The sequence below is a fragment of the Corvus moneduloides genome, chromosome 24, assembly GCF_009650955.1.
Source record: "Corvus moneduloides isolate bCorMon1 chromosome 24, bCorMon1.pri, whole genome shotgun sequence".
In the NCBI taxonomy this organism is placed as follows: Eukaryota; Metazoa; Chordata; class Aves; order Passeriformes; family Corvidae; genus Corvus; species Corvus moneduloides.
Window position 1 is genome coordinate 2666347 of NC_045499.1, and position 23970 is coordinate 2690316.

General features: G+C 55.0%; 1 protein-coding gene across 6 annotated transcripts; it reads right to left on the bottom strand.

Moving 5' to 3' along the window:
• Positions 1 to 8498: 8498 nt before the first annotated feature.
• Positions 8499 to 19298, bottom strand: KCNA2 (potassium voltage-gated channel subfamily A member 2). Of its 6 annotated transcripts, none has more exons than XM_032133217.1 (3): positions 18058 to 18387; positions 16879 to 17268; positions 8499 to 16244 (listed from the first exon to the last, which is right to left on the bottom strand). In XM_032133217.1, the coding sequence occupies exon 3, from the start codon at positions 16050 to 16052 to the stop codon at positions 14553 to 14555; it is 1500 nt and encodes a 499-aa protein (XP_031989108.1). In that variant the 5' UTR covers positions 16053 to 16244; positions 16879 to 17268; positions 18058 to 18387; the 3' UTR covers positions 8499 to 14552. The 6 variants fall into 6 exon arrangements, with proteins under 6 accessions (XP_031989108.1, XP_031989109.1, XP_031989105.1 ...); XM_032133218.1 differs by having other exon boundaries at positions 8499 to 16247; XM_032133214.1 differs by lacking the exon at positions 18058 to 18387 and adding an exon at positions 19188 to 19298 and having other exon boundaries at positions 8499 to 17268.
• Between the last annotated feature and the right edge of the window lie 4672 nt (positions 19299 to 23970).

Below are 23970 nucleotides of genomic sequence, written 5' to 3' on the forward strand. Positions count from 1 at the left end.
ACGGGCCTCAGCCAATATTCCAAGAGCAAGGAGTGGGATACCCTGAGGAAGGACATCCTGTGGCTCCTGCTTAGGAGCCTGCATGGAAATGTGTGTGAGATATTCACCTCCAGGGAGAGCCTGGGCTTTCACATGGGACCCAGAGGGAAGAACCTCCCCACTCCCAGGGGACCCAAAGGACCGAGCATCCCAATGGGTGGGACACTCCCACCATCACTCCCCTGCAGCGGAACTCCACCCTCGATGAAGCCAGCGAAGCAGGGCCAGGATCTCCAGGCACTTTAAGGTCCATTAACCGGCAGCGTAAGGCCTGAGCCTCATCAGGCATAAAATTGGAGTAAATCCAGGGACATGTGAAGGGTTGGAACACCAGAATGGTGACAGAGGGGTGCTGGGAACCAAAGGCAGTCTGAGCTGTGTGCTTGAACGAGCTCAGTAGCCCAGAAAATGCAGCGCTGAGCTGTCCCAAAGCCCTGCTGACCCTCACACTGCCGTGGGTGGGACCTTGGTGCTCCTCTGGGTTTCTCTTCAGCACCAGAAATGCTGCTCGAGCAGGGATGACTCGAGGATACAAGAAGATGACTTCTATGTGGGGTGGGGAAAGATGGGAGCACGGAGCCCTTGACCCATGCCTTCATCTCTCACACACAGGGGCATTCCCGGGAGAACTTCATCGGGTCTTGCTGCCAAGAGCACCATTGTGGGCAGCGGAGAGACAGAGGCCTTTCTCCACATCAACCCCCCAGCTCAATTCAGACACGGGAAAGCCGTGCACACACAGCAGCAAAGCCCTGAGAAGACCTGGTTCTGTGCACTCCTGGTGAAAGGATTCAGGGTAACAAGCCCAGCTGGTTCACCGATGTTGGTGCAAGAGGTGCCACCCTGCAGAGCCACACAAGGACTTTACTGTCTCCCAAACCTCGCATCCCATGCCTGCACTGAGGCCTGTGGCACCCGCAGTGTTGTGCTGGTTGCCCATTCAGCCCATCCTGGCTTGGCAGGAGCTCTCCTTGGAAACGCATCGGGCCGAGCGCAGGCGCGGTGCCACCGCGGCAGACGGAGGGAGCACAGGCAGCCGGGAAACACATCCCAGCACGCCAAAGGCACGCAGCCCAGAAAGGAGCATCCAGAGGGGTCTCCTCTCTTCTCTGTAGGCATGAAAGGCACTGGCTGAGAGTGTGGAGGGAAATGTCCTTATGGCTCCACCATGAAAATATGGATCCAAGCATGGAGCTGCGGATGGGAAGCAGTTACAGTCATGGAAACTCCACATCTCAGCTCTGCTCTGCCTGGGCATATCAAAGTCATCCCATCCCACACAGTTAGGTCTTAAAAAGGGTCTTCCAGGCACTGACACCCTGGAAATCCGAGTGGCATCCCTTGCACCAGGAGTGGGCATTTATGGTCCATCTGGGCTTGTTTCGCTGACTCCTTCCATCACAAATACAGAAAACCAGGTTCTTTTCAGGCTTTCCTCTTCTTACCCCGAGGCAAACGGCTAAATTAAGCCGGATGAATCACGCGGAGGAGTTTCTCTCTGCTGACCGTAACGGGGCTTCCAACACCGAGACCGATCGGAGAGGTTCTCCCGGGAATGCTTCCATGAGCAGGAGACGTGTCCCGGGGGACCAGCCCGGTGGGGAGCCCGGCTCCAGGGCTCCTCCCTGCCGAGGAGCACCACCAGGGGATGAATCCCCCGCTCCCGGCACAGGGTCAGGCCGCGGGGTCAGCACAGGGTGAGAGGGTCACCTCTGCGGGGAGGGAGGCGGGGAGCGGGGTGAGGACAGGGATCGACAGGACACACTCATCTTCCTGCGCATCAGCGGCCTCTCGGGATGTATTTCATACGCTAAAACGCATCCCCCCATTTTCTATTTATGGCAAATGAGTGGCTAATCCTCGAGCCTGGAGCCGCAGCGCTGTGCTGAGCCGGCGATTCTGCGGCTGCTGCTGCGGAGGGAGAGGACGAGTTCCTGGGATGCTGCTGGGGAGGGACAGGACGAGCTCCTGGGAGCCACATCTCACCGCAGAGCCGAATCAAGCCTTCCCTGAGCAGCCCCTGCCAGGGAGAAGGCACCTGAGCAAACCCTTTCCCACCAGCAGGACATCCCACTGCCGTCCCACTTATTCAAAGTAATGTGGCCAAAAGTGTCTTGGCTTCTCTTTCTGGAGCTGACAGGGATTGTTTTCTCGCTGTGACAATCCCCATCATGCCCACGGTGCCCCTATCCCACCTGGGAACCACTTGAGCTAAACCCACGGGTTGTTTTCCCCTTCAGCATCATCGCTAAGGCTGAACTAGAGAAGGGAGGGATCTCAAACCAGTGCTCACTGGGATTTAATGGGGGTATTTTCATGTCCCTGCATACGGGAACGTGTCCTGCACATGTCCCATGGATGTGGCGTGGCCTGGGGTACCCCCCTCCCCCCCAAACAGTGCAGTGCTTAAGGAGCCAAAGGACAAAGGCAGCCACAACCCTCAGTCCCCGCAGGTGGGGGAGGCCAGGCCAAGGCTGAGCTCACTGCAAACCCCCTCGACAGAGTCGGCAGTTCCGGTGCTGCCCCACGTCAAATCCAGGCTCCTTCCCCCGCAGGCTGGACATCAGCAGCACCCAGGAGCACCCCGGACTGGGCTGGCTTCTGTTCTTTTCCAAGCAGTATTTCCCCCTCAGCCAGGACAGGAATCCAGCTCTCCTCCAGCAGCTCCTCCCTGCCCTCGGGTGCTGCAGGCAGCGGGAATGCGAGGACGGAGCTGCCCCGAGGGGGCTGCGAGGCTGGAGCTGCTGCAGGGATGGGCGCGGGTGTTTGGGAGCCAGGCAGCCGCAGGGCCACGGTGGAGGGCAGCTCCTGTTACCTGCTGGCCCCCGGCCAGAGCGGGGAGGAAATCCAGAGGAGAATTTGTGCCGCAGAGCAGTGCCAGGAGCTCTTGTGATGCCCTTTCTCTCCGTCCTTGCGCAGCACAAACCCCTCTGGGGTGGCGCACCAAGTGTCCTCCCCCAGGGACCTCGTGTCTCCTCCCGCTGTGGGAAGGCTGCAATTCCAATGATCAGGAATGCCGGGATTTTAGCACGTCTGCTGCATCCATTGCAGGTGGAATGGGAATGCTGGGGGCGTGGAGGGGAGGGGGGTGCTCGTGAGGAGGGTGTCCCCCAGCTCTGCACTGGTTTGTCAGGACCACAGCCCTGTGTGGAGCACAGGGAGACTTCTGGAAGCTTGGAGAATAACTAAAATGCCGTTAGGAGCTGAGCAGAGGGAGGACCTTGCCCTGCAACCAGTGAACTGCAGTGAGAGCTTCTGCAGCAGACCATTGCCTGCCCTCCGCTGCTGAAATCACTGCAGACGGCCCAGACATCTGAGTCTCTTCTTTCCTAAAGCACTTTAGAGCTCCTAATGAAAAGCACTGTGTAAGAGCCACGCAACATCAGCATCAGAATAATAATAGTTACTCTCCATGCCTGCTCCTTGCCAGCCTTACTGGATGCCACATCCCTTTTCTCGGTGTCTGTCTTCATGAAATTATGCCCTGCTATACCAAATGTTCCGTTGCTGTGGGGCTTTTTTCGTCCTTAAGGGTTTCAGGGCATTACAGTAACCCAAAACCTTTAAAAACGTTTGTGAGTAAAGTGCTGTGGGCTGCCTGGCTGGGAGATGTTATACAAGTGCAGGGCATCCTTCTTCCTGATTTGATGGAGGTCCTTCAGGGTTAAATTCTCCTTCTGCCTTTTACAGAGTGGAAATAACCAGCATGTGAATGTTCAAGAGCATGGATCAGACTAGTCTGGGAGTGGAAGAAGTTGCAGCCATCTGTGCAGTTGCTGGAGGGAGGCCAACAGCCAAGGGGAGCCTCAACCCTCCATCCCTCCGAGGTGTCAGCCTCTCCATGGAGCACACTGAGCCCCAGGCGACCCCAGCAGACCAGACTGCTTGGGTTTGGATATCTGAAGCTGCAAAATCAACTTCCAGCCCTGCTTCTTCCTGCTGGTGCTGCCCAGTCCTCCCACAGGGATAAAACACGAGGTTTGGAGCAAAGCCCTCCCACCGTGCAGGGCTGGCAGGGGGCAGAGAGCAGCTGCAGCAAAAGGGGAAGGCAAGAGCCATGATCCATCTTCCCTTCACATTTTCCACCTTCCAGCCTGGTTTTAAGCTCCACAGGATCCATTTAAAACATTTCACCCAACATCCGGGACATGGGACCAGCCTCCCTCACCTTCCCCTGCAACAGCTGGAGCTGGGTGATGCTCGTCCCAGATGGGATCCAGCTGCCTGCAGACACCTCCTTGGGATCAGAGGACTTGGATCCAGAACCAGCTGCCCAGGGAGCAGCAGACACCTTTGTTTGCTGGGACAGGATTCACTCCAGCCCTTCCCCACAGCACCCCCAGGGACTGGTGGCACCTCACCATGGCCTCGTAATCTCATGGAGTCACAGGACGGTTTGGGATGGAAGGGACCTTAAAGGTCACCTTGTTCCAATCCCCTGCCATGGGATCTCTGCTGTCCTGCTCAGGGAGGACTTGGGAGTTTAGCTGATCCATCCAACTGATGCTTTGGTAAACTCGGACAATACGGGGCTGTATCCGCTGTTGCCTCCTTCTACAACTCAGAAATTTATTATCCCCAGAGCCAAAGCTGGTAAGCTGCAAGATAAAAATGCTATTTCTGCCCAGGATTTCTGCAGCTGCCTCCAAGCATTTGCAGCCACTTTCTAGTTATTAAAGCTCAGCTATGAAGAACTGCGTTCCTTCGGCTCAGATTTGCCTTTAATTAGCCAAGGATAAAAGGACAGTGGAAGACAACCCCGCTCCTAAGCGGAAAAGGCTCCGCTCTCAAACGCGGCGCCGTTGGCACTTCTGCGGAGGCAGGGAGCAGGTGCCTGGCAGAAGAGATTTGTTCTGCTTCCCTTGCCCGCCCCAAACCTTCACCTCTCCCTGGGTAAAGCCACGTCCCCGGGGCCTGACCCTGCCCTGTGCCTGCGGCCCCAGAGGTGCTCGGGGGAGGGAGGTCACGGCAGCTGCGGGGGCAGGGGGGGCTGTGCCGGGCTGGGCTCGTGTGGATGTGAGAGCAGGGTGACCTTGGCATCTCCAGCTCCCCAAACCCCCACGTGGCTCTTGCCAGGAGCTGGTTTCGGCTGCATTAAAAAAGCAGCAAAACAAACTCTGAGCTCTCGCCAGCCCCAGGGTTTCTCTGCAAACCCGGGGGCTGCAGCCCCCTCCCCTTGGGTCCCTGTGAACTCAGCAAGGCATCCTTTAAACCAACAACCTCCCAAAGACTCATCTGTGGAACATCATGGAATTCTGGGATGGATCAACGCCCACAGCTCACGTGCCCAGCCAGGGTGGTGAGAAAGCTTTGCCCAGCAACAGCAGCCAGAGAGAGCAGGAGAGGGGCAAACCTTCTGCTGAGCCTTTGGGAAAAACTTCCCAGTCCCCTGGGCCCACCATTTTTTTAGATTAAAAAGCTGAGGCAGTCTCACCGTGGCTTGTTCCCAGCACAGGAAGGCTCAGGGCACCGTGATGTCCAAGCAGGACCTCAGGCACTCCAGGCTGAGGCCGGCACCAAGTGCCTTCTCCATGAGATTGGGGTGACATTGGAACAAGGAGCCTCAGTACTGGGGGAGCTCTAATATTTGGGTAGACCTGGCTTTAGTCCTTGGGTCTTACTTGTCTGCCCTAATGCTTTGTGGGTATGGGGCCCCAGCAGACCCAATTCTGACTCTGTAAAAGCACAGGTTCATATTTAATACACCCAAATATTGCTCTCCCTTGCCTAAGCCCCCCTTCTCCCGCTCTGGACATCGTGCCGAGGTGCAGATGAGAGAGCTGCTCCCAGGAATAGGTTTTTCAACACCCAGTGCAAATGCAAGGGAGGGAGAAGAAGGAGCAAGGAGGAAGTGGGAAGGAGAAAGAGAGACCTGGCCTGATTTCCAGAGCTGCAGGATAAACGTTCATCTCGGAGCTGTGCAAGCTCCGAACCTTTGCCTAGAGGTTACCTAAAGATAGACTGTGGGGGCCCCGCTTCACACGCCCACCCTTGCGAATGTTTTGTACCCAGCTGCCTGATTCTCTTTGGAATCACCAGCACTGCAGCAGTGATGGTTCAACTCAGCACCAGCTCCCACCTGAGCCCCACCACCCCAGAAAGCCCCAGAGCACCACTGGGAGGGCGGCAGCATCCCTGGCTCTGGGATCACTTTCCTTTCCCCTCTCTCAGCATTCAGTTAATGGCCTCCTCCCAGCTCCGGCCCAGGAGCTGCTTTCAGGATCCGAGTGTCCACTTTGCCAAATGGAAGCAGGTTTGCTCACAGGCTGTCAGGAGGGCTAAAAATTCCTGCTGGTCCCTGGGGCACACACGATGGGCTGTAATGGGGTTTGAGCATCCCGAGCTTTCCAGGAGAAGCAGCAGAGGTAGTGCTTTCTTGGCACTTGAGTCCTGTCCTTCCTCGATGGAAATGGGCAGGATTTGGAGGGCTTGAGCCGCTCGGCAGGGAGAGGAGCTCCTGCGAAATGCGCGATGGAGAGCACCCCGTGCCCACCTCGGGGGTCTCTGTGAGCTCCGGAGCGGATCCGTGAGAGGTTTTGTGGGGTTTTGGCTGCCAGAGAGGCGACACTCGGCAAGGAAAGTGGCAGAAAGTAGGTCAGTGAGCACAGCAGAACCAGCCAGGCTGCGCTCGGCAGGGATCGGCCGCTCGCCGCAGTCGGGATCACGAGCAGGGAGACGCCGATCTGGGGGGGAAAGAGCTGTGTGGGAGCGGGGAGGTCTCCACCTCGCTGGGTGATTCTCCCAGCCTCTCCTGGCCTCTTTGAACGGTGTAAAAGCCCAAGCAGCTCGGCTGGGGGAGGATGCACACCCCTGATGGCATCTCCCGCATCCTCGGAGCGCGGCTGGGCTGGTGCCGCACGCTGACAGCCCAGCAATTTAAAATAATTACGGTGTCTGCCTCGCAGCCTCCGCTGCCATCGCCCTGAGAGCCCATGCAGAGCAGCCTCTGCTGCAAACTCCTTGTACCACTTTGTGCTTAGATATTTATGAGCCCACAAGCCAACAGGACTCCGATAAGGGAAGGGTTCAGCATCTGCCAGAGCCAGCTGGAGCCTCTCCTGGGCTTGGAAACGGGGCTGAGGAGCACAGAGTGGCCCACTTTGGGGATTGCCTCCACTCAGCTCTACAGCTCAGGGTGTGACACTTCCCTCAGGGTGCGCTGCTCATAAATACTTCTGTTACCTTTTGTGCACTCCAGTGGCTTTCCACACGTAAATGTTCATAACTGGCTGCTCTTGAACACCTCTTCTGCCCCCAACAAGACCCATCCATGGGTTCAGCCGCCCATTTGAGCATTTTCACTGTCCTAATATAGAATTAAGATTAGCAATTTGCTGTGTCCAGCTTAGCAAACTGTGTTACAGACAGGGAAACTGAGGCACGGAATGGGACGTGACATCCCCTGGCTCACACAGTGACGCTTGAACCCAAGACTTGACTCTGAGCCCCACACCAGGGGCTCCTCCATGACCAGTACGAGGGGTCTGGGGTGGTTGAGAAGGAGGTTTGGCACTAACCCCTGAGTTACCACGTGGTGCCATGTCCCAGAGCCGAGCAGGACCAACCCACCCATGGGAGAAGGAGAATCTCTTTGTTCTCCTTGCACTTCACCTCCATCCTCTGAGCACAGAGCGGGTTCTCCCCGTGAGAAGGGAAGCCCAGAGCAGCAGCCACGTTGCCTGTGAAAGTCACCAAGCAAACGGGCAAACCCCAAACCACAAGAACCAAGGGCCCCGAACACCCTCCCTGCTCTTTGCTGCCCCAAGGTGCTCGTGGGAGAGGAGATGAAAGAGCAAGAGAAAATATTGTTGCAGTTGTTCCCTGGGGATGGACAAACCAACCCTTCCTCTGCAAGGACAGCTGAAGCCATCCCAGGGATCCCATCCCTGTTTCCTTCTGGAGATCCTACCAGGAGACATCTCCAGGGATACAATCCCACGGACTATGTGCTACCAGCACCATCCCTGTCTGTTTGCTTCTCCCTCTTCCAAGAGGGATCACTTACTTTCAAAAACCATCCACTGGGTGCCCACAAGTTTCCCAAGAGCAGATTGATCTGCAGCACCACCCATTCCCTGTTACCTGCGTGGATGTGGCTGATATCCAAGCTGGAGGAGTGGGGAACCATGGGGAACATGGGCTTGACCCGGGTTCCAGCCCCTTCCCCTCCGCTGGCGTTGCTGCTGGAGCTTTTTGGGAGCAACTCCCGTGGGAATGCCGTACACACCACGCAGCGTGTCCGATGTCCATCACTGAGACCCATCAGCTCCTCCTCCCAGGGGTTTTTGGGACTCTGCCCCTGCAGACTGGCTGATGGTGGAGCACAAACTGATTTCCCCTGGTTCAGGCTGTTTCTTTCTCTTCTCACAGAGGGTTTAGTTGTAGAGAAAAACATATCAACAACATAATTACTTGTCTTTTTCCTCTCCCACCCTCCACAGAACTGATATCAAAATAACTCCTCAATAATATACATATTTATTTTCTCTTAATTAGTGCCGATATTTACAAAAATTGTGATACTCTGTGAAGAATAAATTATATACACTGATGATAAACCAGACAGCAAATGCTCATTTGGAGATGTATGTACACAGCTCTGTATATCTATATACAACGGGCAGCCTTATTGACTCGGGGGCCCCCTGCCCCTTCCCACGCACCCCCCGGCCGTCAATAAAGCAGGAATTTCTATAAACACTGTGCAATTCGGATCCAGCTGGTGTCTAAAGTTGTGTCTAGCAAACGCATGGTTAAATGACTTGAAATTCCCACGAGTCCTCCTTTAACAGTTTATAGGCCTCTCTCCATTCCTGGTCCCATTTCTCCCGTAACCATGGAAACAAAAGGTTCAGCTCCAGTATCCTTAGGATGGGTCCTTCTTGGATTTCCTCTTCCTATTGATTTGCTCAAATTAGGCACCACATGCAGGGTTGATCCAATACCCATTTTTTCCCCTTGCGCTTCGGGGATGACATTGGAGGACAAGAGCACAGTCTCAAACAATGAGGGAGCAAGTGCAAATGGATAATTACACCTTATAGGCAGCAGAAAAAAATAAAAAATAATAATCATCAAAAAAACCAAACCCCAGAAGACCAACCCCAAGCTCAGGACAGCCAGGCAGGGCTGGGGAGGAGATGTGGTGGGTCCATGTGCGTGGACCCGGTGTGGTTACACAATGTCCAGCAGCTCCTACAAGCCAAACCACCCCCTCTCTGGAGGAGAAACATGAATAAGGGATTTATCTCTCATCATACACAACTGGGCTGGGGGATCCTGTCCCCGGGGTGTAAATCAGTGCTGTGCTCCCAGGGCTGCTTCACCCCTGGGCTGGGCCCTCTTCCCCTGGTGGGATGCAGCAGGGTCGGAGCTGCCAGGTCTGAGCAGGGGGGTGAACTTTGGGCAGCCAAATGCAGAAACATCGCGGGGACACCGAGGCTGGGGGTGCTGGCAGGGCTGGGGAAGGGTGGAGCAGTGGCTGGTGCTTGGGGGGAACCCTTGTCCCCCCTTGGGGCCCCTGGCAGGGGCTGGTCCCCAACAGGAGGGACCAAGGGATGTGTCACATGGAGGTCAAATACTGCCAGGGGTGTGAGGACAGAGCCACAGCCTTAATGTGAGTGCAAACCAAAATGGTTTGGGGTTGACTCAAGCCTGCCTTTCCTCAGGCCTCTTCACCCTGGCAGCACAGTGACCAGCTCCCATGGGTGACCACCACGGATAACTCCCATGGAGAACTACCCCCAGGGATGCAGACCTCGGGATGAGGTCTCACGGTAAAGATCTTGAGATAAGGTTTCAAGGCCAGGTTGGACAGGGCTTGGAGCAAGCTGGGATAGTGGAAGGTGTCCCTGCCCATGGCAGGGGTGGAACAAGGTGAGCTTTAAGGTCCCTTCAACCCAAACCATTCCGGGATTCTGTGATAAACCTACCCTGGCTCCAGAACAGGACCTGCCACTCTGGGACCCAAAAGTCACCATAATTTAAGAGACCTAAAACCCAACCGTTACAAACGGTAACCCCAAACCCCACGCAGTGCAGCACAGCACCTGCATCTCCACCAGATCCCTTCAACTTCTGCTTGGCTTTCCCTGCACAGTCACAGAAATGGCCGTGACTGGCCCAAGCCGGGAGCTGGGGCTGGGAACAGAGACACTGCAGAGCTGCTGTTCGCAGAGGAGTGCGAGGAGCTGAATGCCTCAGGATGCTCCCGCTCCCAAGGCGAGATCCAGATCTCCTCTGCTTGCACCCATCCCCGAGTGTATTGCAAGCTCTGGAAAAGCTACAAGACTTTGGCAGCAGTTTCGAGGGCTGACCCAGGAATTATCTGATAACAAAGCGAGGTCCTTCCTGAAATGCCTCCTCCTCCTCTGTCTTTTTCTCTCCTTCTGTGTATTTATGCACAAATATGCCCATATTTATACACCCACGTGCCACACTCTCATAACGCCAATCCAGAGATCCTTTTCTTCTTATAGCTCAATATTCAAATCTGTGGGACTCTGACACAGTCGCTGCAGAGATTAATTTTCCCAATAAAACACAGTGCTCCAGAGAGATCTTTTTTTCCTAATCACTTGGAAGCATCCAGCTGGAACACGAGCCTCACCCCATTGCCCTCAGCAGATATTCTGGAAGATTTGAAAGGGCTGATGGGCGGCCTGCAGGCTTGGGCACGAGGTTGGGTGTTAGAAGACAACCCGCCCTGTAATCACAGCTTTCCAACTCTCCAAAACTGTGGCACAGTGGCTAAAACTAAAATAGAGGCGCTGCCTCCTCCGGGTGCCGAGCCAGGAGCACCTCCACAGACCAGAGAGCTCCAGTCCTCCATTCCAGCCTTGGAGAGAGGGAAATGGCTCCTCATGAGGAGGAAAGGAACCAGACTACCTCTGTTTAGAGGTCTGATGAAATCCAACACAGCTCTGGGACCCTCCCCTTCCCCAGTCCCTAATTTAGCATCCCCAGTCTGAGCCACTTTGCAGCTCATTTTTGCACCTTTCAGAGGCAGGAGGAGATTGGGATGCTCAGCATCTCCACAGAAACAGGCCCAGAGTCTCTCAAACCAAATTCCTCAAGAAAAAATTAAGAAAAAAAAAGAAAAAAATATCACAGTCTCCTCCTGAAAAACTGGTTCAAGATCACATCAGTGAGTCAGAAGCAAAGCTAGAAATAGCACTAGAGCTCCGACCTGCAGGCACAAATCCCATTAAAAGCTATAGGGGAACCGTTTCTCTGTGCGAGGCAGAAATCTGGACCCTTCTGCTCCGTGGGGGCTCACGGATCCCTCCCAGGCACGGCCCTCGCCGACCCTTCCCACCCTGAGCCAAACATCTGAGCGCTGATCCTGGGCATTTTCCTTGTGCCCCAAACAAGGGCAGCCCAGAGCTGCTCTCCCACCGGGGCTCGTTTTCCCCAGGAGCATCTGCCAGGGTCAGTGCAGGAGGTGCCGGATCTGTCCTAAGGACGGGACGGGCTGTGCTGGCCCCCACCATGGGGCACGTCAGTGACATCAGGAGTGTGGCCTCTCGCTCTTCGTCCCCATTCGCCCCTGCTGAGCGACTGTGGAGCTTCCCAAGGCAGCCAGGACCCGCCGGCTTGGAGAGTGGGTTTGGAAGTTTGGATCCTGCTCACGGATCCGCTCTCCCCTCCTGCCCGGCCTTGCAAAGGCCACAGGAACACCGTGCCCAGAACCCCACAGAACCTCACCTTCCTCCTCACCAAGCCATGACAACCCCCACCCAATGCTTTGGCCAACGCTCCCCCAAACCACCCCAGGCCCACGGGCGTTAAACAACCGGGCACTTCACGAAGTGTCAGCGAGTGCCACCACCCTCCACAACACCTGCAGCAAAACCACCAGCAAAACACCTCAACCCTGAGTGGGAATGGGATCCCCTGGTGCAAAGGGCGCCCAGAGGCGGGCGAGCAGCATCCCAGCACATCAGGCAGCTCCCCCGTGCGAGCTCATGTCCCCACGGACCCACCACGAGCCAGATCCATGGAAGTTGGATGACAGCCCTGGGAATCGTGCCCGAGCCAGCGACTCTCGCCAGCCCTGTCCCGTCCAACGGGATGAGCTTCAGAACTCAAGATTTATTGCTTTTGGTTGCGCTGGCTTCTTTGTGTGTGTGCGTGAAGGGGCTTCAGTGTCTCCCATTCCCAAGCTGCCACAGCAAAGTGGGAGTGCAGGGCTCCCAATTAACGAGATCCAATTAAAGACAGGCCGGGGACCTGAACACCCCTGAACCCCAGCACATGGGTGCTGCTGGTCCTCTGCCCCATGCAGAAGCAGGGACTGCCATGCACAAACCATGGACACTTGGAAATAATGATAGCCAGGCCTGAATCAATTAATCAATGAATCAATCAAATAAAAGTGAGGAGTGATTCCACCTGGCCCAGAGGAGCCCCATCAGCACAAGATGGATCCTGCCCTGGAGCAGCGTTTGGAGCCATTGCTGTAGATACTTTAGCACCGGTTGGATTATTGTCAGGAGCAGGGGTTTCCTCTCTGAGGAAGGAAGGGTCTGGCTGACCCCTCGCCAAGCTCCTTGTGCTCACCCTTTCTGCAATATTTCAGGGCTGATCGTGCCCTGGTTCAGCCCAAATTCACCCCAACTGAACCCCATTCCACAGCCCAGGGAGGCTTTGCTCCACCATGACCTTGGCAGGGATTTTCATCCATCTCCCCTGACCTGGAAGAGGAACAGGGCACCTCTCCCTGGGGATTGTCAGCAATGGGGAAAACAGAAGGAAACCCACAGAGGGATGGGGAAAGCAGGTGAGATTCCCCGTGGATCAACAGCTCTCACCCATCCCCAAAAAACACCGGGGATGAGGGAGAGGGAGAACCTCGGGCTCTCTGCACCTCGACCCACCACTCTAAACACCCTGGAAGACGGCAAAGCAAAGGCTCAGAGGTGCCAGCTCAGATCCAGCCCACCTCAGCACGTGCCCGCTCCATCAGAAAGGAATAAACCCCCAGCCCTGAGGCTCTACGTGGTTGAAAAGGAGCTTTCAAGCCCAAAACACACCTTGCCCCGGGGATGCCATGAGCTCCAGGGACAGGTCACCCTGCTCCAGGCCATGTCCCACCATCCCAGCAGCCCTGAGCCAGGGAGTCCTCGATGCCCCGAGCGCTCTGTTTGCTGAGGATTCGGCCCTGTAGTCGCTCTCTAAATATCTATACACACACACACACGGGAATGCTATGGGAAAGGCTGAAAACTGCTGAACAAACAAGTCAGGAGAGCTGGAACCTGCTATTCCACCTGCTCCTCGTGCCCTCTCCGATCCGCCGCGGTTTCTGCTCCTGACACCAGGATTAATGACTAATTACTCGCCCCATAATGAGCGCAGGTGTTTAACTTCCAGCTCACCTTCCCTGGCTTGCATTCGTTGGCTCTTGTGTCTGGATGCTCGGACACTCAGGCTTTGCCTTGTTATCTCTCAGGCTTTGCCCTGTTATCTATCCAACTGTTGTCAGCACATGCCTTCCCCATCCGGTTTTTAACTGTAATGGAGATTTTTTAAACTCCCATGAATCTCCTTCGAGCCACTGGAGAATCTATAAACACTATAAACATGAATACTGTATAGTCTACTAAGAAAATATATATTTGTGTGTGTATTAAATATTCAGATTCATGCAACAAATATCCATGCAGCTGTACTGTATTACTGGTTAAATTTCACTGCAGTATAAATATATTATAGGCCACAGCATAGTTGCTCCAGTTTTATATATAGATATAAAAAAAGATGCTTTTTCCAACTCATTTTCAATGTGTCAGTGGAGGTGTCTTTGGTGATCCTGGAAATATTGATGATGGAAGTGTCATCTAAATAAATAAATAAATTCCAAGCTCTTGATTTATTTACTCGTCCCTCCCGATGCCTCGCATAGAAAATTTAAGACTTAATAAATAATGTGCTGTCACACTAATTATCCCTCCCCTGGGCCTCACACTGGCACACTGCAGTGGCTGAAACTATTGCAGCATGCAGCATTTCAGTTATGAAACACGAGCCGGGCGACGCGTTCGCGCTTGGCTTTCCCGGGGCAGGAACTCGAGCCCTCCAGCAATCCGGCCCCACACCTGCAGCGGCCCTTCAGGAAGCTCTGCCTGACTTTTCCCAGCTGTTCCCCGTGCCTAGAAGCTGGCTGTCACCCAGGACAGGGACCGGGATTCGTGGCACCCCGGGATGGCCCGGACCTGCCCCTTGCATCCCCATCCCGCTGCTCGAAGTGCCCGTCCCCTCCGTATCTTTGGAAACCCACGAGCCTGGGATGGGAGAAGGGCAACAAAATGGTTTGGGTTTGTTGGGTTTTTTTGCACGGACGCTTATTCGGTGTGGAAATCAAAGATTAAAAGTCACTTACACAGCTATTGCTTCCCATGCAGAACCAAATATACACCGTAGAAAATACTGTATTAACTACAATGCAGAGCAGCACTCAATATCTGCAATTGTTCCACTTCAGCTTTAAATACGGGACTAGATTTTAGCGACTAGACATCGGTTAGCATTTTGGTGATATTCACATAGTTTGTGTTAGCTAGGGTGCAATTGGCTGTCTTCAAGTTCTCCTCCCTAAAATCCTCATTGCTATTGTTTACACCTTCCTGAATCTCCATATAATCAGACTTACTAATAGTAGAGGCACTTCTGCTTTTCTTTAGGTCAGGGGAAGAGGGGATCTTTGGGCAGCTGGTTACTTGCAAATATTGAGCCTGCTCCTCTCCCTCGGTCTCCCGGTGGTAGAAGTAATTGAAGTTAGACACTATGACGGGCACGGGTAAGGCAATCGTTAATACGCCAGCGATGGCACACAAGGAACCCACTATTTTCCCCCCGATGGTCGTGGGGACCATGTCTCCGTAGCCAACAGTCGTCATGGAAACCACAGCCCACCAGAAGGCATCGGGGATGCTCGGGAACTGGGACTCGCTCTCGTCGGCCTCGGCAAAGTAGACGGCGCTGGAGAAGAGGATGACGCCGATGAAGAGGAAAAATATCAAGAGGCCCAGCTCCCGCATGCTGGCCTTGAGAGTCTGTCCCAGGATCTGCAGCCCCTTGGAGTGCCGGGAGAGCTTGAAGATCCTGAAGACCCGCACCAAGCGGATGACTCGAAGGATGGCCAAGGACATGGCTTGCTGGCCCTGCTGACCATCCTCCGGCTTCTCAGCCAGCTCCGTCCCTAAGGTGATGAAATAGGGAATGATGGCTACGATGTCTATAATGTTCATGATGTTGGTAAAAAATCCAGCCTTGCTGGGGCAGGCGAAAAACCTCACCAAGAACTCGAAGGAGAACCAGATGATGCAAAGTGTCTCCACGATGAAGAAGGGGTCTGTGAAAGAAGTGGACTGCTGGTACCCCATGCTGCTGTTGGAGTAGGGGGGATGGCTCAGCCCGCTGCCGTGCATGTCTTCGTTCTCATCCCGAAAAATGGGCAACGTTTCCAGGCAAAAGCTGACGATGGAGATTAAAATCACCATGACGGAGACAATAGCTATAATCCTGGCAGGGCCTGAGCTCTCGGGGTACTCAAAGAGCAACCACACTTGTCTCTGAAACTCATTCTCAGGCAGCGGCCTCTCCTCTTCCTTGATGTAGCCTTCATCCTCCCGAAACATCTCCATGGCTTCTTCCCCCAGTTCGTAGAAGCGGATCTCTTCGGAGAAGATGTCTAAGGGCACGTTGACCGGCCGCCGCAACCTCCCCCCGGACTGGTAGTAGTACAAAATCGCATCGAAGCTGGGTCTGTTCCGGTCAAAGAAATACTCGTTCCGGAGAGGGTCGAAATATCTCATCCTCTTTTTAGGATCCCCTAGTAAGGTCTCTGGAAACTGGGCAAGTGTCTTGAGCTGCGTCTCGAAGCGCAGCCCCGAGATGTTAATGACCACCCTCTCACAGCACTCATGGTCAGTCTCAGGGTTGTACGTGTCCTGCGGGTGACCGGGAAGAGCTGCAGCTTCATCTGCAGGATCTCCAGTAGCAACTGTCATATTGGGCTTTAAAAGAAATCCTTATGCTAAACTCTTCCCAGCGCCCGGTGGTGGGATCGGGGTCGGGGCAGGGCTACTATCCTGCAGAAGGACAGGTACGTAGGTTTGGAAGAGTCTCATGAAAAGGCGAAGGGATGAGATAAAAAAAAAAAAAGGAGGAAAAAAAAAAAAGAAGAAGAAAGAAAATCGCCCCTGCTGAGAAAGAGAGAGATGGAATAAAGTTGGGGGGAGGAGAGCAGATCCCTTCTCTAACACGTCTATCCCCTTCCTGGAGGGGTTAATTTGCCTTCCTTGGGACAGAGTTCAACAACTCCCATCTAAACCCATTAGGTGGAACAGAGAAAACACCTGAGGAACCGTCACCTGTTCAAAACCAGCATGGAAAAACTGGCATTGGCAAACCAGGGCTTATTTTTTGGCTAAAAACAAAAATTCCAGTTAAAAATAGTAAAGAGGGGGAAGGGAAGAGAAAGGAAGGAGGAAAAATAACCCCATCCAGCCCTGAGGTGGCGAGAGGACCCCGCGGGGTGCCGGGCTCAGCTCATTTCCAGGCATGCAGCTAAGGGTTAATTAACATTTAACCGTGCGATCTCAGGCAATCTACCCTTCAGGAAAGCGCCAACTCCGCTTTTAAGTTTAACACCTTCCCAATCCTCTTTCCCTGGTGACATGCTGCCCTCCCTGCCTGCAGCCAAGCTCTGCGGCTGCCGGAATGTGCTTCCAGTTGCCCCGCGGACCACCGCAGTCCCCCTCCTCGGCCGCTGGTGTCCCGGCTCCTGTCATTCTCTGCAAACCACCATGGCACACAGAAAACAAATCACATTACCTGGAGAAGCCAAATCTTAGTGTGTCTCTTAGTAACACCGATTATCTGACCCTGGGGAAATCCTAGAGAGAAATACAGGCTTCCAAGATCCCCATAATTTCCTCTCTCTTCAAAGTTAAAAATAATGGTGAGTCATCGTAGAGAAAGGAGAAGGGACATAAGAGGGGTTAGATTCCCAGATGGTGGAAGTCAGGTCTTGTAATGGTTTGGACTGGAGAGAGAGAGAAAGAGAGACAGAGAGACAGAGAGACAGAGTCTTCCCGGGAGCTGTTGCGGATCTGCACTTCAGGGCAGATGAGCGTCTGTCTGATGCCTTCGGTACGACGGTGAAAAGCTGCTAAGCTCAGCAAAACCCGATGTCCCCAGTGTCCTCGGGAGGTGTGGCATCGCCTGGAAAAAACACCGAGAAGGTAGCAAGCTGTGGGGGTTCGCGAGGAGCATCCGCAAAGCCCCGGCTCCTCCGGGCACCCCGTTTCCCCGGCCGCGAGCTGTTCGCCCGCTGCCCGCCCAACCTGCACTGCAACACGAGAGAGAGGAGGGCGAGAGCGCCAGCGCCGAGGCGGAAAAAACCAGAGCCCCGTGTCCCTGCGCTCTGCTCAGCCCAGCGGGGCCGGCTGCCCGCCGAGCCCGTGCCAGCCGGAGGAGCGGGGGGGGAACGACGCAGCCCCCCCGGCAGCCGAGGCTCTGCAAAGCCACCGAGGGTTCCCAGCACCGCCAGCACCGGGAGTCGGTGTCACCCACCGGGCACGGCACCCGCGGCCGTTCCGCGGCGTTCCCCGGTGATCCGGGAGGCTCCGGCTTCATCCCCTAGACCGAACCCCCCGCCGGCCCCTCTCTGTCCCCCCGCCGATGGCTCCAAGGACCCACGAGCACCGGGGCCCCGGCCGCGGGACCCACGCGACCTGCATCCGCCCTCCCCATCCTCCCGAGAGCCAACCCCCCGGCCGACCCACCCCCGTGGGGATTCGGCTCCGCTGGGTGAAATTTCTCGTGGGGATGTTGAGGTTCATGTTCCCGGTGGGTGCCGGGTTCTCAGCATCCCTGCTCCCGACGAGCGCTCCCTCGGATCATCCTGCATTGCCTCGCACCGTGGAGATGCTCAGCCCGGAGAGGGCCAACCAACCTCTCATTTTTTGCTTTTTTTTTTTCCCTCCCAAACGAAATAAAAACCCCTCTAACCTCCCTTCTTCAGCTCCAACTCGACTTGTCTACTTTGAGCCAGGATTACAGAACCGGGCAGGGGAGGCAGGTGGAAAATAACCCCGCGGTCCCAATCTCCTCGGCAAAGATTTCAGCCATCTCCAGGCCATTTATGCCTGTTGGTTCCTCTCTTCATCTCCCGAGGTGCTGATATTGCCGCAGATCCCTCTTTTCTTGGAAATTTCCCTTTTCCGTGCAACCCTCCTCTCCCTTCTCCTTATGCACTAGAAAAAATAGTACAACCCTGACGAGGCTTGCAGCATTCAACCGCTTCTCTTAACCCTTTTCTGCCAGGCCCACAGGAGAGCAGGTCTCATTTGTCCCAGTTTTTATCCTTTTCCTGCATTTTCTCCCCACCACTCACTCCCCAGCGACTCGCCGAGGAGTTCAGCTGGATTTGACCTTCCCTGGCTCCTCCGAGCATCACGCCAGAACACCACAAACACCATTTTTCTGCTGCCGCAGCAAAGATCTGGCAGCCACAAACCCCCATCTCACCAAAAATCAACCAACCTTCAATGTTTTATTTATTTTTTTTTAATAAACACGCAGTTTTCCTCCTGCCCATAAACGCTCTCCTCCCCTTTCTCCCTTCCCCGAACACCCCGGATTTGTTTAACGGTACAGAAATTGACTTTGTTTTTATTTAACACGTTGATTTTTATTTGGCATGGGCTCTGGGCTTCTTCCTCCGACTCCGAAGCCAAGCGCTGATGCTCGGTGCTTGGCGGAGAGGGTTACGGCATCATCTCAGTTGACATCACCCATCCCAGCACTCAGTTTCTCCTACTTTCTCCCCACAGCCCGTTTTCCTGGCAAACAACCTCCGCCCCCCCTCAAGCATCTTTAGGGTTAATTCATGCAAATTTGGGGGCTGAAGGGGGAGAATGGAGGAGGTGAAGATTTGCCCAAAGCCCCTCAGTTTGTTCTCAGCCCGCACTGAGCACTGCAGGCGGGAGTCACACGGTTTGGGGTCGTGTTTGCGACTAAAGCACGACTCCCTCGCTTTGCACCGTTCCTGGCCAGGCTGTGTTTAGGCAGGGGAGCAGCGGGAAGGGGGGAAGGATGCAGGGATGGGGTGGGGAGGAGAGAAAAAGGCACCAACTTACACTTGGCTCTGCAGTCAGGCATGCGGAGAATGCACAAGCAGCTGCTCTGCTCCCGCCGCTGCCGGCACCTCTCACCTACAGCCCCCCAAACTCGTACCCCGGAGTCAACCTCCGAAGGCAGCTCAGCTTCTCCATGAATATTCATAAGATTAATATGAGCGTCTTTCCCCCCCCACCTCCTCCCGCACCCCTCCTCCCAAGCAGGAGACCTAGATTCCAACCACTGGGAAATAATCATATCCCTGGATACATGATGCTGCCTTGCCATGCGGCTCCGATCCGTCCCATCTTCTTGGTAATAGCCTGGATCTGCTCGGGGAGATCTGGGGGATGGAGCGCTCCCTGCAGCTCTGGGGAAGGAGATGGGGCAGGATTGGACTTGCAGGGGCTGCCCTTGGCTGGGGTGAGCATGTGAAAAGCAATCATTTTAATATCATTTTGTGTTTACTGAGGTCCCTTCATGACGAGGCTTTTCCCACCCCAAAGGAAGGAGATGGCCAAGCTCCTACAAACGTATAACACCTATGGATCCACCCCTGCCTTCAGGCACGAGGTTTGGACCTCTCTGACATCCCCCCATGGCCCCAAAAGGAGCACCAAGGAAGCAACAAGTCCCACAAGGCTCCTGGCACCCAAAGCACAAGTGCTGGAGGAGGCGATGGGAAATATTTTTATTCCCATATACAGTGATCAAATTTGTATGGAGTTACTGGTGCCGATGGGGATCACTCCAGGGATACCCTGAGGTGGGATGGAGGGCCCGGAACACCCTGAATACCTGAGAAAATCAGTGCTCAGTGTAGTGCCCACTCACCCAGGGGGATGTGGGGACATGGGGGGGGTAAACCACAGTATTTTAGCTCCCCAAGGAACCCGCAGCAGTGGGTGGCACAGACAGAGAGCGGGTGCAGCACTGGGGGATGTGATCACCTGCTGCTCCTCCCGACACCCCTCTTCGCCTTGAAACAAAAATTGTATTTTCCCAAGCCCCAGCCAGATCCCAATATTGAAAATTAATGTCTAACCCTATAGGAAAACTGGGAATCCTTCACGACCGGCCCTTGCACTATGGGTTTCCTTCCTGCACGTATCCAGCTTGGCAGGAGGCCGCTCTGGGCGAGGGTTTTTAATGTCATCAGCACCATTTTAGCCTTCTCTGGAGGTGGATCTGCCACGGCAGGGTGGGTCGAACCCAGAAAATGATTTGCCCGAGGCTGATCCTTATGCAATATGTAGAAACTGAGGCTGGGCAGGGAACAATCCAAGTGGAGCTGAGTTTCCAACGCGCTCCTCCTGCTGCCGCCTTGCGAAGGTTCTGCAGAACCAGGGGGATTTGTCATCCAAACAGCACCAGCTCCGTACAAAGAGCCAAAATCCCGTCTCCAGCAAATCAGGGGAATTTCTCTGAATTGAGTGATGCTCTCTCCTGATTTACTACCCTAATTGTGAGCTATTATTATCATCTGTGTGTCTGCGCTCGCCTCCCTCAGCCGCGCTGACAGCTCCAGACGCATCCCAGCCTCTCGGAGAACCAGACGAGCTGAGCTCTGCACCCACTTGGCTGTTTCACAAGGATTTAACAAGATGACGCCTTTGCTCAATACTATTATTAAATAATAATTTCCTCCTGAATTATTTCTCTTATCTCAATGGATTTTATAGACACCCAAACTGGAATTCTTACCCTGTGTGTGTGAGTGGTGCTGGGAAAAGCACTTGGTGGGAGGATGTTCCAGGAACGAGGCGATCCTGTGGTCAGAGTGATCTCCCCTCGTTTCCTTTATTCCCAGGGAAGCCCCCAAGGGCTGTTCAGACCCTCTGTTTGTGGGTTTGTTTGCAGGCAGCCATACAAATAGCAAAAAATGTGCTTTTCCCCACTTTTTTCTGTGGTATCCTGCTGGCAGTGAGTCTGGGAGACACCCCAAGAAGTGGTGCTGTGGGAGATGGGTGGAAGCCACAGGGCAGGGCTATTCCCAGCCCTGGCCTCATCCAGAACAGCTGAATTCAAGTCCCAGGGTCATTGGAAAGCCCAACCCACACCCAGCCCCACTGCTTAGGACACCCAGGGTGGGCACCTGCATATGCCAAGCCAGAGAAGGGGTGAGAGAAGCTCTCTGAAGAGGACAGACCCTGTGCCACCACCTTCACACCTCCTGCACAGCCTCAGGCAACGGCAGCTCTCTGTGGTGTCCTTCCTGGAGACCCTGTCCCACCTCCTGCAAAGCCAGAGGGACTTTGAGGGCTGGAGCAAATCCCAACAGCCATTGTGGGAAGAGGATCCAAGCTGGAGCCCAGCAGAGGCGCTGGACAGGGCAGAGCACTGAGCCCCATCTCCCTCTGAGCCACGGTTTTCCAGCTGAAGGTGTTGACATAACTGGGCCTTGTGTCATTTTGGGAGCTGTGAAAGCTGTAAGCGAGTTCCCAGGACTGTGATTCACCCTCCAGGGAAAGCATCCGACCTCCCACCCGCTGCTGACGTCAGAGGATGGAGCTCCTGGACCCCCAGCCCCTCCTCACCCCCTGCAGTGGGTGGTGGCAAGAGGAGGGGATGCCAGGAGACGTCTAAAAATGAACAGAGCCCAGGAACACGGTGACACGGCCCCACGGAGCAGGCTCTGCTCTCCCATGGCAGATGCTGCTGGTGAATCCCAAAATACCGTGGTGAGATAGGTCAGAGCGGCTTCCCCGAGCCAGGGAGATGGGGAGGGATCAGGGCTTTGCCTGCAGTGATGTGGGAAAGGAGGAGCAGAGCAAAGAGGGATGCTGGGCAGGGCTCCTTGTCCCTGGGAGAACCTCCTGCACCCCAGGAGAACCTCCTGGATCCTGGGAGTAACTGCTAAACCCTGGGAGAATCTCCTGGTTTCTGAAGAGATCTCTTGGTCCCTGGGAGATTCTCCTGGGTCCTCTGTGGTTCTCCTGGTCCATGGAAAGGCACAACTGCTGAAGGGAAAACAGCAAAAATCACCTCTCTGCAAAGTTAACAGTAAACACATCCCTCTGAAATCCTCCAGGGTGTTTTTCATAATAAAATATCCCATTATTTTAAAAACAGCTCCTTTGGGCTCCAGTCTGAATTCTCAATTTGTCAGGATGGCTGAGTTGCCACTTTGCCTCCGAAGCTGCTCCACCAGCCTGGGGGGCCACTCTGGAGAGGAACTGGGCACCACTCATTGAAATAAAAGTCTTTCAGCTCAACCAAAACACGGCAAAGAGCTTCAGGCCTGGGGGTGACTGTGAATGTTCCCTGCCAGGCTGCCCCTGATGGGCCTGGGCTGGCGTGGGGTGGGCATGGGGCCTGGAGGGTGTCTCCCACCTAGACTGCTCCTGCCACTCCGGCTGAAAGGCTCTCAGAGCCGCTTGGTTTCGCTTGCACAGCAGGACAAGGCAAATTCAGCAAGGGAAAAGGAACCAGAAGCCTCCTTCCAGCCAGCGGCAAGGACTTCTGCAAGGAGCCACAGCTCACAGGCCTGGACATCACCCTGACAGATCCCCCCAGCACCCCTGGGGCCTTATTGCCAGTGTCACCTGAGCCCCTGTGTCCCACAGGCTGCTCTGGGCCACCACCTCCTCCCAAGGGGACCCAGCCATGTCCCTCTGTCCTCCCAGCCCTGCTGCTCCAAAGGGACCGAGGACAGAGTCACCTCAGGGCTCCAAATGTGCCCAAATCTTTACCCGTGGTGCCAATGCAACACCTGCTTTGCCGAGCCAGCGCTGCTCATGGCACGCCAAGACAAAGGAGAGGTGATGAACATCTTCATTTCTTCTTCCTCAGGCCTGGAGCAGCCCATGTCCATCTCCCCATGGGACATCCCTGTTCCTCCAGTTCTGGGGGCCTTTTCTCTCACTCCAGGGGCTGGTGCTCACTTACAAACAGGGAAATTGGGCCAAAAGTTGAAACTTTCTGGTTGTTGAGATTAGGGAATAGAAGAGCAAGGAGAGGTGGGAGAAACCTGCAGGGGAGATGACTCTGCTGGAAATGGCCAAAGCCTCGGCTGGACACGACCAGTGTCTGCAGACAGAGCTCCTTCGCCTGGGGTGAGCTGTAGGTGACCTCAGGGTCCCCTCTGCACTGCCCTGGTGGGACACCCCTCCCTCCAGCCGTCAGCCCTGGGACTGGCTCCCCATGCGGGTGCTGGTCAGGGTGGAAACATCTCCCTCGCGGCACAGATGGGATGAGCAGCCCTGCAGATGCCGTTTTTAGAGCCTGTGGGTCTCAGCCCGAGTGTCTGGTGGTGCTGGGAGGGGGCCGAGAGCTGCTGAAGGTCAGATCTGAGCCACGGAGTGGGGTGAGATGTTCCCATCACCCCAAACTTTCATCCCTCCCCAGGAGCTGCAGGACTGCAAACAAGCTGGGAGGAAAAGTGGTTTGAGAGGATGATTTCCCTCTTCTCTTCCTCCCACGCAGAGCTGCTGCAGGGAGGAGAAGCCACCGGCTCAGGCTGGGAGTGCCTTCCCCACGGCCTGGGCATGGTGGCACCGAGCTGGCCCTGAGTGGAATGGCCACAGAGCTGGCCTAATCCCGGGGCTGTTGCAGGACATTCCGGCCCCATGGCCATTCCAGATGGGGAGCTGTGCCAAATCATGGAATCACAGAATGGTTTCGGTGGGGAGGGAGCTTGAAGACCATCCACTTCCACCCCCTGCCACGGGCAGGGATACTTCCCACTGTCCCAGGGTGCTCCAGGCCCCATCCAGCCTGGCCTTGGACACTGCCAGGGATGGGGCAGCCACAGCTTCTCTGGGCACCCTGTGCCAGGGCCTCCCCACCCTCCCAGGGAGGAAT